General features: G+C 27.9%; 2 protein-coding genes across 2 annotated transcripts; both read right to left on the reverse strand.

Moving 5' to 3' along the window:
* Window positions 1-8,427: 8,427 nt before the first annotated feature.
* LOC146883452 (protein CHLOROPLAST IMPORT APPARATUS 2-like) lies at window positions 8,428-9,824 on the reverse strand. The gene has a single exon (XM_085666074.1). It carries the CDS (start codon window positions 9,417-9,419, stop codon window positions 8,523-8,525), a length of 897 nt encoding a protein of 298 aa, XP_085522200.1. The 5' UTR covers window positions 9,420-9,824; the 3' UTR covers window positions 8,428-8,522.
* A 1,866-nt stretch (window positions 9,825-11,690) lies between these two features.
* Window positions 11,691-12,481, reverse strand: LOC114164713 (uncharacterized). The gene has a single exon (XM_028049459.2). It carries the CDS (start codon window positions 12,400-12,402, stop codon window positions 11,842-11,844), a length of 561 nt encoding a protein of 186 aa, XP_027905260.1. The 5' UTR covers window positions 12,403-12,481; the 3' UTR covers window positions 11,691-11,841.
* Window positions 12,482-17,036: the final 4,555 nt, after the last annotated feature.

Below are 17,036 nucleotides of genomic sequence, written 5' to 3' on the forward strand. Positions count from 1 at the left end.
GGGTTGCTAAAAACCTCCGGTAATCCGTTAGCCACGCTTGCACTTCCAGGGGAATCTCAAACCCCTGGTAAAACCATTAGTGGGAGTTAAAACCCCCAGAAACCCCATATATAACCCCCGCTAAAAACAATTATTTTTGTAGTGTATATCGTATATATCCCACTTTAGTTTATGTTACTTTCATATTCGATATGGTAAATAAGTACTTAAAAATGTATCTCTTTATGCCTTTAATCATATCTAAAAGTAAATAATAGTGAATGATGTCAAATTGAACAAGTGATTCCATATATAGAAAATTCAATGGATGAAAGTATTGGGGAACAGGATATAACCATAAATGTATATTATAAAGTATCAAATCTAAAGTATAGACTAGAAATAGAAAGTATTATACAGTGAGGTTTGACAATTTGTTTATAATTTTTTAGAAACACTGTTATATATTTTTATTATATAGAGAAAGGATCATAAAGTCATATTTTTGGCTTGGCAACAAGGTATGTGTTATTTATGATATAATTATTCAGTTTTAGATTTATAATAAAGTTTTTTTTATTACTTAATATAATATTTATTTGATGATTTTTATTATATTTTTTTATTCATTATCAGGTTATTGTAATAAGAAACAAGTTTTTCTTTATAATTTTACTTTAAAATATTTTTGCCGTAGCTTTTTTATGAATAATATTACATATATAGCGTTCATAATATATATATATATATATATATATATATATATATATATATATATATATATATATATATATATATATATATATATATATTTTTAATATTAATACATCTCATATATTAATCTATTTATATTGATGATAGACATATATGAATGAGTTTGATAATTGAAATAACTCAATTGAGTTGTTAATATTATACCTATAGTGTCCGCATAATATTTTATAAAAAAAGTTAAATATTCATTTACACAAAATTATTTTGTTAATTAACAATTTATTTTTAATTTTAATTCTGGACACTTAATATTTCAGAGGAATAAGTGAATGAATATCATACACACACGCACATATATATATATATATATATATATATATATATATATATATATATATATATATAATAATAATAATAAGAAGAAAATTATTATCGGATTATTAACTATTTAAGAAGAGACTCATTATTTCTAATCATAATTTTAAAAGATAAAAAAAATGCTTTCATACTATACCGACAATGAAAAAATTATTGGATATCTATGTTAATTAGCATATTAATTTAATTACATATTATCTTTATTTTAAGTTGATCAGATTAACGTAGAAACTAGGGATGGCAAAAATACCCGTGCCCGCAGATATCCGCGGATAAAATCCGCGACGGATAGTTACTACCCGCGGGTATTTATTATCCGCGGGTAGCGGGTAACGGGTATTTTAATACCCGGTTATAAACGGGTCGGGTACGGGTATCATACTATCCGTACCCGCGGGTACCCGTTACCCGCAAAACATTAAAATTAATATTTAATTTATATTTTATTAAGTTAAATTTAATTAAAATTAGAAGTAACAGTATATTTTATTATGTCAAATTTAATTATAATTATAATTATAATTATAATTTAATTTAATTTATATTTTATTTTTATAATTTTATATTAAAAAATTTATAAAATTTATATTTTTTTAAATATTTGCGGGTATCGGGTATCCACGGGTACCCGCGGGTTTTAAAAATATCCGCGGGTATTTTTTAAGCGGATACCCGACGGGTAAACGGGCGGATAACGAGCGGATTTTTTTTAGCGGGTCGGGTACGGGTATCATACTATCCGTGTCCGACCCGACCCGTTGCCATCCCAAGTAGAAACCAGTGTGCTACTCTATATTTGCTAAAAATAATGTCAGTATTAAATAATTTAATATATATGATCAAGTAAATTATTATTTTTAAATAAAATATTATTATATTAATTAATAGCATTTAACATTTAATTAATATAAAAAAGTAATACATCTGTCAACGGGCAAGATGAGTTCAATTTCTGGTGGACAATTGTTAAGTGGGGAAATTGTTGCGGGTTGCACAATTATCACACGGTGGAAGTTCGGCGAGCCAAGTCACAATTGTTGAGGAAGAGAATGTTGTAGGTGACATCAATTGTTGCGTGAAAAAGGTCAAGTGTGCTAGCTCACAATCAAATCGTGACGTTTGGATCTATTACACTCTTAAGTAAAATGAATTACACCTTAATGACTATAATTTTTTCCCTAATCGTAAGCGCTTGATCCTAATATGACTACGACTCAAAAACCATTGTTAAGATGAGAATAACCCACGAATGTATAGTTTAGACTACTACTAGTTAAAATTATGGTAGTTTAACTTTAAATATTTTATATTATAATCATATGTCCAATAATAATTAAATTATTCTAGGGTGGATTAATTGTCTCGTTAAGAATGTTAAGTAGGTTAAGTAAAAAACGTCACTCTAATATTAGTTATAGATTTTGATACAATGATAAGCATTTGATCCAATCATTAATGTTAGAATTAAGATTACAAGTCAAGATTTGACTTAATTGGTCGGTCACTCTAGTGGCATGTAACATATCGATATATGTAATTTTTTAATTTTTTAATTTTTCATTCCCAATGCAAGAGAGCAACAACATGCAACATTAATTTGATAAACTCACACAAAAATTTAAAAGGAATCCATTTTTTTAGAACTTTTATAAGGACTAAAATTATTTATTTTGACTTTTTGACACCATATTGTAGTGTGGAAATACCAAAACCTCTACAAATCTACAAGGTACTATATCTATATAGAGAAATAGCACATAGGTCATCAGATCATACTCTCCTAACCATTGATCAACAAAAGAACAAAGAACCAAACAGAAAATTGAAGGAACACATGCGACCTCAAAGAGAAACAAATGCAAAAATGAATAAAATTAAACAAAAAGAAAAGATTGAACTCAACTTGCTCAAACAAAGAAATTGATCGATAAATCTTGAAGATCTCGTTGTGAGAATCTTACAGGTGGTCTCTGATTTTCAAACAGATGATCACATGATCAAATATCTTAGAGAAAAAGAAAGAAAACTCTTAAAAGATATTTTAGAGAGATTAAGTCCTTTCAAATATTATATACTTTATGAAATTTCTATTTATAATTAAACATTTTTTTATTAAAATATTATATACCATTTTGGTCTTCTAATTTGTTGATTTGGTTCATTTTTGTCCCCTTATTATTTTTTGGTTCAATTTGGTCCTCTGATTCTTTAGAAAGGTTCAATTTGATCTCTGCCGTTAAGATGACGTTAACACTGTCTCCGTACATGCCACGTGTCATTTTGTGGTATTTTAAATTTTATAATTTTATTATTATTTTAAAAAAATTAAACTTCCACGTGTCATGTCATGATTGTGTCATGTGTCAACTTGATAAATTTTTTTAATTTAAAAAAGAAGTGCCACATGGCAGGTCACATTTGTGCCACATGTCAAGCTAACATTGGTTGTTTTCAACTTAGTCCCTTTATTTTCAATTTTGATTCAATTTAGTCCCCCAATTTTTTAGAATGATTCAATTTTGTCCTCTATAATTTGAGAACAAATTAGTAATTAAGCTTAATTAAAACTTATATATACATGTTAAAATAATTTTTATTATATTTATAGATCAAATTACTCCATCTAACTATTTGAATTATTATCTTTTTTTTTACATGTGTACAAAATTTCATGTGTAAAAAATTACAAGTGAAAAATGTAAGAAATGAAATAAATTGAGTATTTAGGGAGTGATTTGATGTATAAATGGTAAAAAATTATTTTAACATGAATATATAAATTGTAATTAAGCTTAATTATTAATTTGGTCTCAAATTAGAGAGGACCAAATTGAATCATTTTAAAAAATTGAGGGACTAAATTGAATAAAAATGTCAAATAGAGGGACTAAATTGAATACAACTTATGTTAGCTTGACATGTGACACAATCATGACCTGTCACATGGCAGTTTTTTTTTTTAAATAAAAAGTTCTCAAATTGACACGTGTCACAATCGTAAAGTGACACTTGACAGTTTATTTTTTTAAAATAAATAATTAAAAAAGTAAATGTTTCACAAGATGACATGTGGCATGTACGGAGACTGTGTTAACATCAACTCAACAGCAGGACAACCTTCTTCAAAAATTAGAGGATCAAATTAAACCAAAAAATAATAAGGAGAACAAAATGAACCAAACCAACAAATTAAGGAACCAAAATATTAATTAAACCTTTCATATTAATAACAAAAGTTTCTGGTTATTTTATATTAACTACAAAAACATAAAATTTTTAATATATAAAAAATAAATAAACAAGATAATAAAATAAAATAACATTCATGTCATCTATTTAAAGAAACAATTAAGTGACAAAAAGTTGATTAAAAAAATTTTAAATCCTCAAAATACAAAAAAAAAAATTATATGATTCATTACAAAAAATCAGCTTATTATCTACGCCAAATTTTCATAATGGTGACGGCTGTCAACAAAATCAGTTCAGTTAAAAGATCATAACTTGAAATGTAAAAAAAATATAATGCAGTTAATAAAAGAGCAACCATTTGTTTTAATAATATTAATAAGATAACTGAATGAGGCACTACAACAATTTATAGTTTAGACCACACTAAAATAGACAACGGCTAAATAAATGTAGCCTAAACATATAATAAACAACATTTTTATAAATGATGTATAAATATCATGAAAGTCCATGATTATATAATTGTTACTTTAAACTATGTGGACAAAACTAGTAAAAATGTGGTCTAAAAACATAGGTAAGGTATACATTCAACATGTAAAATTGTTGTTTATTGTGAGAATTTTAAGCAACGGTTTTAAAAATATTGTCATACTAAAAACCGTTGTCTATTACCTATAGCTACACTCACCTATACAACGCCTAAAAAATTGTAGTCTAATCTTTAGACCACGGTTTTTATAATTTATATCATAATTTTATGTTGTTGTCTAAAGTGATTTTTGTTGTAGTGAGGTCAAGATTATTAAAAAATGAAGTTCCAATTGTTTCTGAGTGTACATTCAAACATATGCACATCCAATTCACTGAGTAGTGACGGTAGCTCTACATCTACTACACAAAGGTCTAAAATCTTGACAATGGCTGCCATTAGAAAAATCTAACCGAAAAACTGCAAAGGAACATTGCAAGTCTGTGACACATACAAAGAAATGAGTGTATATAAACTAATGCAAGATGTACCTGAGCGATACTATTTCGGTGCGGAACCAAACGATCTCAATAACCCTCTATGTCGAACCTCCTCCTGATCCTCCCTGTACTCCTCCTGGATCTCCCTGTCGTCTGCACTCCGGGGGTGGGGGTACCTGCAGGCACTCCGACACTCAAGTCAAAAAATGTTGATATGAGTAGAGATGGCAAATAAACCCGTCCCCGTGGGTATTGCCCGAACCCGTCCCCGTTTTGACGGGAAATCCCCGCATTGATTGGGTATGGGTATGGGTATGGGGAATCTCCGATTTTTTTGATTGGGTATGAGGATGAGGATGGGAATGAATATATCCCCGCCATATCTTCATCCTCTTTTAAATTATTAAAATATTCACGATTAATTAAGTAACCCTATATATATATATATATATATATATATATATATATATATATATATATATATATATATATATATATATATATATATATATATATATTCTTTCTATCTTTTATTTCTTCTAAATATTTGGTTTGTCATGAAACTCATTCACATCTCCAATATATTTTTTATCTTATCATAACCTTTATGTAATTATGTTAAAATGATGTATGTAAATTAAAAAAAAGTTATGTCTAACATTTGAATATTTCTATTATTTTTTAATATTTTTATTTATTGTATATTTTCCTTTCACATAAAAATGTTTAATATTCTCAATTTAAGTGTTTAATAGGATAAACATTTCATTTACTAGGTAATATAAAAAAAAATCTTTACTTATTATTATTAATTTTTGTTTTATTTGAACTCTTTTATTTTGCTAAAACAATTTTTGTTATTTCTCAACTATTGAGTATATATGTTGATATTTGAAAAGTTTTCTTAGATCTCTAAGATATTTTTCGTCTTATCATACCCTTAATTATACATTTGTTTTTCTTTGTGCAATTCCTTCCAATAGTCTTCAAATTGTTTATAAGACACACATTTGTTAATTTTTTAATATTTTTATTTTTGTGTATTTTCATCATGTAGAATATTGTTTCGATAAATTTTATCTAATTATTTTTTATTTTCTAACTCACTATAATCATACTTTAATTTTTTTCACTATAATTGTATAAATAATTTTTATTTACTACAATATAAAAATTTAATGTAATTGCCATGAATATTCTTTTATCACCATCCAACATATATTGGAGTTTAAAAGATACAAGATCTATGATAAAATTTTATTATGTTTATTATTTATTTTTTGCGTCATTTTTTATCAACCATTGAGTATATATGTTGATATTTGAAAAGTTTTCTTAGATCTCTAAGATATTTTTCATCTTATTATACCATTAATTATATATTTGTTTTCCTTTGTGTGATTCCTTCCAATAGTCTCCAAATTGTTTATAAGACACACATTTGTTAATTTTTTAATATTTTTATTTTTTGTTTATTTTCATAATGTAGAATACTATTTCGATAAATTTTATCTAATTATTTTTTATTTTCTAACTCATTACATTCATACTTTAATTTTTTCACTATAGTTGTATAAATAATTTTTATTTACTACAATATAAAAATTTAATGTAATTGCCATGATTTTTTTTTACCACCATCCAATATATATTGTAGTTCAAAAATACAAGATTTATGTTAAAATTTTATTATTATGTTTATTATTTTTTCTTTGCGTCATTTTGATCAAGTGATGTATTATAACTTTTATTAGTGTATAAAAAATAGATTCATTATAATTTAAAAAATTGAAGTAAACAAACATTTAAAATATATTTTAATTTAAATATTTTTTTCCTTTTATATTTTTTAAAAAATATTTTTTTCCTTTTATATTTTTAAAAAAATATTCTTAAAATTTATCAACTAGGTTTCATTAATGTTTGCAAATTTAATAAATGTTTTGGTTCTCATCAAATTTTATTTGGTATTATAATCTAAAATGTAAACAATTATAATTTATTTCAAAGTATTTGATATCGAAGAAACAACCATACTCCTAATATTGAATATTTAATAATATTATGTTTCCTTTACCGTAATTTTTTATAAAAATTAATTAAAATTAATATTAAAGTAGTAAGAAAACGGGTATGGGTATAGGTACGAGATTACACCCGGTACCCGGTGGAGATGGGGATGGGACAAAAGTTTGATACCCGTTGGGTTTGGATATGGGGATGAGGATGAATTTTTTTGACGGGAATGGGTATGGGATAGTGAAACCTGTCCCCGCCCCGTTGCCATCTCTAGATATGAGGTGTAATTGGTTAGTGAGAAAAGCGTACCTTTACCTGTTCACTATGCCTTAATTTATACTAATTTCTTAATGAACCTGTTATTATTATTTTCGGGTCGTTTGTATTCAAGGATCGATTCTTTCCCTTTCCGACTGAGGTTGCACGCATCGGTTCTTTCCTTATTGACTGAGATTGTTCGTCTGTGTCTTTGTTAAAGATTAGTTCTTTCCATTCTGAGATTTGTCCGTCTGTACTTTTGTCAAAGATCAACTCCTTCCTTTTTGGGGTTTGGTCGGCTGTACTTCTCAAATATCAACTCCTTCCTTTTTGGGGTTTGCCCGTCTATGCTTCGCCAAATGTCAACTCCTTCCTTTTTGGTTGAGATTACGCGCTGCTCCTCTGTACCTCTGCGCCATAATCACAAGTTCCATCTGTCACTCCCTTGGTTCGGGATGTACTCGACCAAGAGGACCGAGATGTATCCGACCATCACACTTATTGGGCCCTCTGTGTTGTGTTGGAGAAAAGGTGAAAAGCAGGTACCCCAGTGACTGGGCCACAACGAATGTGCCTCATACTTGGGCCGGAATGATCCGACCATTTCTGTCTTATTGGGCCGGGATACCTGGCCATACACCAACACAAGAAATTCCTTTTTAGAAAATGTGCATAGTTAAAAATATAAAAAAAAAGTTAAAAGGTAATTAAATCTATAACTAAATATATTAATATACTAACTTTTTCATGTAATAAAATATTTAAAACATCTGTAATTAAATCTTTCAATTTTAATGGAATAAAATGTGAAATTATTTTATATTAAAATATGATTCCTTTCGTTATTTACGTTGTTTTTTAAGATTTGTTTTATTTATGTAATTTATTTAATTGCTATCTATTATGACGCTGAGATTACAAATAGATTATAAAATTTTATAAATATTTTATGAAAATAAAATGTTAGATTTAAATAAAAAATCACAAACGAGTAATGGGGTATCGTATTACTACAAATTTTTCTCAAACTTTTTTCCTTTTAGATTCTTAATCGCCGCCAAGAGAGGAGAAACGTCATTTCCCGGCAAACAATCGGCGAACGGCGACCCCCGGTCCGACCAAGCATTCCGAACGTCGTCGTAATTCAACTTCAATAGCAAACCCTTACTCCGTCCCTCCTTCGACAATTTCTTCACCACCTTCTTCTTCTTCTTCTTCACGGTCGTCGGAACCAAACTCTCCGTCGTAGCGTTCTTTATTCGCGGCGAGATTTGAAGCATGTCAACCACCAGAAAGTTCCACCACTTGGAATCGTCGTGAACTCGCCGGAGCGCCCTCACCCAACAGAATTCTCCGTGGAAGAAGCGTTCCTCGTTGGCGCCGCAATCAGCATCTTCCACTCTGCTCCTCCCCATGACGCTATCGAGCCCTTCCTCGATTTCCTCGTCCAGCATCGATTCGCAACGCAACTCTTCCCTCTCCAAATCCAAATCTACTTCCTCACAATTCACGTTCTTCTTCCTCTTCTTCTCCCTCTCTCGCGCGCCAAAGAACAACTTCTCAGGTTCCGTTTGGAAGCGGCGTTTGCTTTCGAAAGAGAAGGCGTCGTTGTCGTTGTCGTCATATTCTCTGAGCACTAACAACGGTTCCGACAAGTCGTTGTAACATTCCGTTATCGGTTTGGTGAACTTTTCGGGGCTTTTGAGGTTTTTGGTGGAGAAGAGGTTGGGATACGCCGTGGAAAGGAGTGTGACGGCTTCGTTGTAGTTCTGGTTGGGTCGCTTTCGGAGGGTCCGAGGTTTTTTGGTGAAGAGTGATCGGGTAGAGTTGGTGGTTTCCGAGGATGTCGTGGAAGGAGAAGAAGAGGTTGGTGAAGATTTCACAAACTCCAAATTGCTTGAACTCATTGGTTCAACTCAATGAAAATAAAACAAGAGAACTTTTGGTTGGAGAAGAAGGTATTTGAAAAAAAAGGGTTTTTTTTGAATTTCGATAGAAAAATGGAAACAAAAATCTTGAGAATTTGTGTCTCAGTCTTCAACACGTTACAGGGAAAGGATGGTCAAGTAGTGAAGTAGTTGGATTGTCGAGAAGATAAATAAGGGCACTTCACAGAATGCAAAACCCTAAACCCTAAGTAAGCAATAAAGGTTGTTTTTTTATTAGGTTAAAAAAAAAAGAGTGTGTTGTTGTTCCGCCGCCAAAAGAATTGTTTGAAAACAGGAGATGGAAAGTTAAATAAGGCGAAACAGGAAGAAAAAGAATGGTGATAACTGTTTGTATAGTGAAAAAAAGAAAAAAAAAAGAAGAAAAAAGTTATTGTATTTAGGAATACCATAGATAGAAAGAACACAGCTGAATTCACATCCCAATAATAGGAAAATGCCAAAAAGAGTGGTGTCTGCAATGTTCTAGTGTCGGAAATAAAGCAGAAGTGTTGAGAAATAAAATAAAATAAAAAAATGTTAAAAAACATTGAATACGTGAAAGAAAAAGTATGAAGAAATAGACAAGAGAAAGAATGTTGTTGTTGTTGTTGCAGTAGCAGGGTCACGGGGCTAAGTAGATAATAAGCAAAATTTTGAGAGAGCAGAGTGAGTGAATGATGGGTTTGGAGATGAGAACAAAGGAAAAGACAATGCTCAGTTTCATTATTGGACCACTGCATTTTTGTGTTTTCTGCAATTATTTATTATTATTATTATTCCAACTTATTTTACCGTAACACGTAATTTCATTATTTTAAACATTGAAAACATTACTTACGTACAAGATGTCTCGTGTTACCATTATTATATTGATGGTCCAAATATTCCAAATAATAATACACATAACACTTTTTTTTATTCTTTCTTTGTAATTCAAAGATAATTTTGTGTCCTACTGAATTCAACATAAAATAAAATGTTTAATTAGATTCAATATGGAGTGATAATTTTCTGGTAAATTAACCTAACTTTGACGTAGAATGTTAACTTTTAAGTAAGATAGACTAGATTTGGGATATAATGAAAAATAATAAATGCAGACAAAAGAAATAACAAAACAATGGTTTTTGAGACGTTTTCATTTAAGTGTTGTCTAATAAAATAGTAGTAAATTTTATATTAATCATATTTTAAATGCTATTAAATACTTTAATAATATTTTATTTTGTCATATATATATATATATATATATATATATATATATATATATATATATATATATATATCATTTTTTTATTAGTTAGATGTTAATTTTAGGAAATTTATTGTAGCACATTGGTTTGTATTTTACTCTAATCAACTTAAAATGAAGTTGGTAATATGCACATTAAATTAACAAGTGAAAATACATGCGCAATTCATTTTTTTTTTCATCATAATAAAATTAATAATAATAATATTATTATAATTATAACTATAAATAATTTTTATAATTTTATTATAGATATTTTTTATTTATTTTGTAAATATTTGTTTTAAATTATTAAGTTTAAAAAAGTAATCAAATTGAGAAAAACTATTGAATTAAAAAAAATCGTTTTTTAAAAGTAAAATAGTAAAATAATAATTTTAGTTCAAAATTTTTTTATATAAAGAGTAAAAATTAGAAAGAAAATATGAATACCAATAAATATATATATATATATATATATATATATTAGTATATATATAATTACGAATTTTCTTCAAACTGAAATTAAAACTTTTTATTTGATTTCATGCATCTATCCACAATTAATTTCCCCGTATTTATGTGCGTATCCATATATAGTAAAATCTGAGAATAGTAATATTTATATGGTAAAATATTAATGTATATTATAATATTCATGTGATTAATAAAATGAGTTAAAAATAGTAAAATCTGGAATTGTATTAATGTATAGTCATAATAACTTAGGCATACACTCTTAACTATTTATAATAATTTCAATCTATTGATTTTCAAATTTTCTATCAAGACATGTACGTATTATTACCCAATATATTAATTATATTATTGATTCGCCATTTTAAGAAAAACATGTTATCATGAAGAAAAGGTAAGGTTAACAGTTATACGATAATAATTTTTTGTTGTCAAAATTAAAAGGTGGTGTTTCCTCTTTATTACTCTATTGATCGACATTATTAATGGCCATTACTACGTATCCACTGAAAAAAAAAAATTAAGAACAGAAAGAGAAAACATTTGTGTAATTTTTGAAACTTCTGAAACACTATTAATTATTCATCGGTTGAAAATGTAGTGCAACAACATGCAATTTAAGATTGGCGATGCAGAAGATGAAGAAAAGAGTTAGAGAGATGGATGCATGCACAATAGCATAAGCGGAGGTTTTTACAGCTTGATGGGATGAAGAAGGAGCTTGGTAACGGTGATAGCAATGTTGCAGAGCTTACGGAAAGCGACACTTTCAACGGAGAGAATGTCATCGTCCCCGGGGATAGAGGCGTCGCAGGTGTCAATTGCAGCCAAGGCAGCTTTGAGCCAAAGTTGTGTTTCACCCTTGGAATCAACCATGATAGCGGCAATGCTGTCCTCTAGCTGGCTCTCTGCATCTAGAATGGTCTCCTTGCAATCAGCCAAACCTTGTTGGACATCAGGGCTGAGTTTATCATCGTCGATCAAAATTTTGGTTTCAGCGAGGATCCCGGAAGCATTTGTGGCAGCAAACCTAAGGGAAATGATTGCCAAGTCTTTCAGATTTGCGTTAGGGCTTTTATAACTGTCTGAAGAGAGAACCTCAATGCAAAGGTTTCTGGTTGCGGAAAGTGTGCATACCTTTTTTATTAGACTCTCTCCTTTCAGTGTTTCGACTGTTTCAAGTGCGTTTGCCTGGTATGTCATTGCAACAATACACAAAACCAACACCCAGAAGAATTTTGTGGAGTGTTCCATTCTTTATTTGGAATGAAAGTTAAAGGTTTTCTTCTTCTGGGGTTTGGTTTTGTGTGTTGCAGACCAGGACGAAGAATTACTAAGCCTAGGGAGAAGGATTTATAGTCGTGTTTCTTCGATTCTTCATACCTAATTGGGATTTTTTTATCTGTTCAATGCTTAATTTTAGGATAATATCTAACTATAGTTATGTTCATGTGGTTATTATTATGCTTTCCTCTCTCTTCGACTTATTCAATAGACTTTTGTAACTACATTGATCCATATTAAACCATTTCTCACATAGGGTTAAAACATTGATATATTACAAATTACACATATTCTTTAATATTACATCATACAATTTACAGTTAACTTATTTTATAATTAGTATGCATCTTATATTTTACATAATTTAATTTATATTATATTTTTACACTAGAAAGAGAAAAATAATATTATTTAGTTACAATTTTTCTCTCATAAAGTAGATAAAATGTACATTTGGAGTGTTTAAGAAAATTATGGTAGAATTTTTCGTTACTTACAATGTTAATGAGTTAAAACACTTTTATTTTTTCTTTATAACGTGTGTAAAATATTATATCTTACTTTGTTTGGCATACACTTTATAATACTATTCTATAATATTTATTTTAAAAAAATTAGTTGATAATATATATTTAAAGAATTGATACTAAAAATGTATCATATATATCCATCCAGTCTTAGTTTATATTACTTTCATGTTTTGGATATGATAAAAACGTAAAAATGTATATTTAAAGTAACTAATAATGAATAATGTTAAATCGAACAAGTGATTCGATATAGAAAATTCAATGGATGAAAGTACTGGAGCAGGATATAGCCATGAATGTGGCAAAAGGAATTTAAGAAAGTATCACATCTTTAAAATTCTACAACAATATTTAAAAGGGAATATAAATAGAAAGCACATAAAATACTATTGAGGTTTCACAATCTGCTTACATTTTTTTGGAATCACTGTTATATATTTTTTACTATATAGAGGTTTATGAAGTCATATTTTTTGCTGGGCAACAGTGTTTGTGTTTATGGTAAAATTATTACGTAATCAATTTTAGATTTATAAATAATTTTTTTATTTGATAATTTTTTATTATAATTTAATATTCATTATTAAGAAAAATAAATTATATCTTAACTTTTTTATGAATAAGATTATCAACACAATCTGCTTACATTTTTTAACATGTTAACAATCCCGTTTAAGAGTTGACCAGTAATAGCTTGCGCGCAAGACTCTGATGGACAACGTCCTGCCGCCTACATGGCTTCCACATATATCTTCATGAAGTTCGGACATCAACTGCCTTCCGACCTCGGATGTTACACAGATGAGCAAATGTTGGCTGAACCCTCTTCAAAAGAGCTTTCCGTCTATTAGGGTGTATCTAGCGGTGTTCCTTCTTATTGTCCGAGCCTCCTCCTCATCATATATATATATATATATATATATATATATATATATATATATATATATATATATATATATATATATATATATATATATATATATATATATATATATATTAATCATTGTAGGATTATTAACTATTTAAGAGGAGACATAATTTCCAATCATAATTTTAAATGATAAAAAAATATGATCTCATATTATACCGATATTGAAAATATTATAACATATCTATTATATATATATATATATATATATATATATATATATATATATATATATATATATATATATATATATATATATATATATATATATATATATATATATATTAGTAGAGGGTGTTTAATAACTTGTAAGCAACTGTGTTTGAAATTAATGCTAAACAAAAATGTTTCAGAAATTACAATATATAGAATTAAGAAAACTAATATCATTTCTTAAAATTTCCCACTAAATCTAATCAACAATTAACTGTGCAGCTAATCAACAATTAATAATTAATTATAAATTTTGTATCTTTACAATTATATGTTATTTTGAAGTTGCATTGAAATATATTTTTGTCTATCAGCTATCATTTCCACACTTAAACTATATAGTGTTTTAAAATCAATATTTCAAATAAACTGTTTTCCCTTCCTTTTTATCAAATTTTATTGTAATAGAAAAATATTTACATTTTTGAATAGTTATTTTTTTTATCAATTAATTGAATATACACTTGGGTGCTGTAATCCAAAAAAAATAATCTGAAATTACAAATATACTTTTTAATGATTATTATGCTGCACTATCGGTTACTAATTATACCTTATAATACTTTTTTTTACTGAAAATGAAGTATATATTGGGGATTTTAAATTCTCACTATTGTTTTATTAAAACATTTATATTTATTTTAATATTTACATTGTGCATTCATAGATAAATTTATTTTATTTACAAAATTTTTTATAAAAATACTATTTTTCATAAACTGTTTGCAAAACAAAGTAAGATATAATAATATTTTACACATACGTGTAACATCATCAAAAAAGAAATTTAATACAATCATTTTAATAAATAATGTATTACATTATTTATAAATATTTTAGTAAATAAATAAATATATATATATATATATATTAAAATAGTAATAATTATTATTATTAGAAATAATAATGTATCTAATATAATAAATTATAAACATATAAATATTACACTTATAAATATATAAGAATTCAAAATTAATTAATTAATAACAATATAATAATATTATACTACAAAATTTTATACACGTTTAGTTATATATAAGTGTGTATACAACAGAATATATAAAAGTATGTATGATAGAATAATAAAAATAACTCTATAAAAGAATTCTGAAAATAAGAATGCAAACATTTGAAATAATTGGACTATTATACAAACATTTAATTGTATATGAAAGTTCTGAAACAAATGAATAAATGTAAGCATTAGAACGAATAACAAATATATAAAGTAATAGTGATTAGCCGCAGAATAGTTTATTTATGAAAACTCTTATCATAATTAATACAAATTAAAAATAAAAGAAAAAAAATTACATGATAATGTAATATTTAATGACTTAATGACATAAGTACGTATGTTTTATCTTTTCACTGTGAAAAGAAAAAATAATCTCTCTCAACGGTGAATCTATTGTTATATTTATATAATTTTATTATATAATTATTATAGATAAATATTAATTAATAAATTATATTATTTGTTAATTTGAATTATATTGTACATTATTATTAATTTATGGGTGATATATATTGGATTTCTTATCAATGGTCCATGATGAGTTAGATTGTTTAGTAGTCGTTGGTTGAGATGTTCTTGGTCTCTGATGGTAAGAATCTACAATTAGGGGTGGCAATTAGGGTCTGGCCCGCAGGCCCGCGAAAAAAATGCGGGACGGGCTAGGATAGTGAGCTCGTAGGACCGCATAGGCCCAGCCCGCATATGCCCGCATAAAAATTAAAAAAAAAAAAACTTGCACTTGTGTATATTAATTATTTATTTTATAGACTCTTGCATTAACGTTTCAAATTCTTGTATAACGGGAGAAGACAAGTATTATGTAATTTTTAATGTGCTAAAATTTAAAGAATACATTGTGTATGTCATAATATGAATATGATGAAAATGTTGAATTATCAATTTATCATCTAATTCCTCAAAGTCTTTACTTAATTTTGTGAACTTCTTAAAGTTTCCCAATTTTTAAACATTGAAAGTTTTATCATAAAAATTAAAAAAAAATGGGCTAGCCCGCAGGCCCGCGGGCCAAGGAGTATGCGGGGCGGGCCAGTGTTTTCAGCCCGTATAAAGTGTGCGGGACAGGACGAGCCAGCCCACGTTGTGCGGTCCTTATGCGGGTCAGGCCTAAATGGGTCGAGTTGACTCGCATTGCCACCCCTATATACAATTGATACTCCAGTAATCAATTCCAAATAGAGAAATAAGACAAATTAGTCAAATACATTTTGTTTGAGCATTTAATCTCTCGTCATACCCTACAAAGAAAAGAGTAGTATCCTCTCATACATGCATTTCAAGAATGAGAGAGATGAATCTTTTGTTGAGGATGAGAGAGATAAATATTTCGTTGATTCAATTCCTCCTAAACATATACTTTTGAATACACTATAATATTGTATCTTAGGTTATTCATTAAATTGTTATTGGTATTAATATCACAACAATTGGTATTATATTCATTGTATTGTTATTCGAGTTTTGATCACCGTGGCCGAAAATTTGGATTATTTTGTGGTGTAAATCGTTGGCATAAAAATGAGTCAAAAAAATTGGATTTTTTTGGATTGTTCGACCCGTCTTCCTAAGGAAGACAATGAATATTGGCCAGTCGTGAGTGAGCAAGCGTGGAAAGCTCCAAATTTTGGCCAGATTTAAAAAAAATTAAATAATTAATTTTCTGGTTATTTAGTATAATTTTTGTAATTTTTTGTTTAGATACATTTAGGTATTTTATTTAAATTATTTCATGAATTAAATTTAATTTTATATATTGCACCCTCGGTTCTTGGGTCTAAAATTTTCATGCACAAATTCTGTTATTTTGGTAACTTGTTAGTATGTTTTACTCTTTCCGCAATTTTGGTGAATCGTTAGTATGTTATTTTTAAAATTTGGTAATTGTAAATAAATAATA

Source organism: Vigna unguiculata, chromosome 9 (assembly GCF_037176805.1).
Source record: "Vigna unguiculata cultivar grain cowpea cultivar isolate G323 ecotype 2 chromosome 9, ASM3717680v1, whole genome shotgun sequence".
Taxonomy (NCBI): domain Eukaryota; kingdom Viridiplantae; phylum Streptophyta; class Magnoliopsida; order Fabales; family Fabaceae; genus Vigna; species Vigna unguiculata.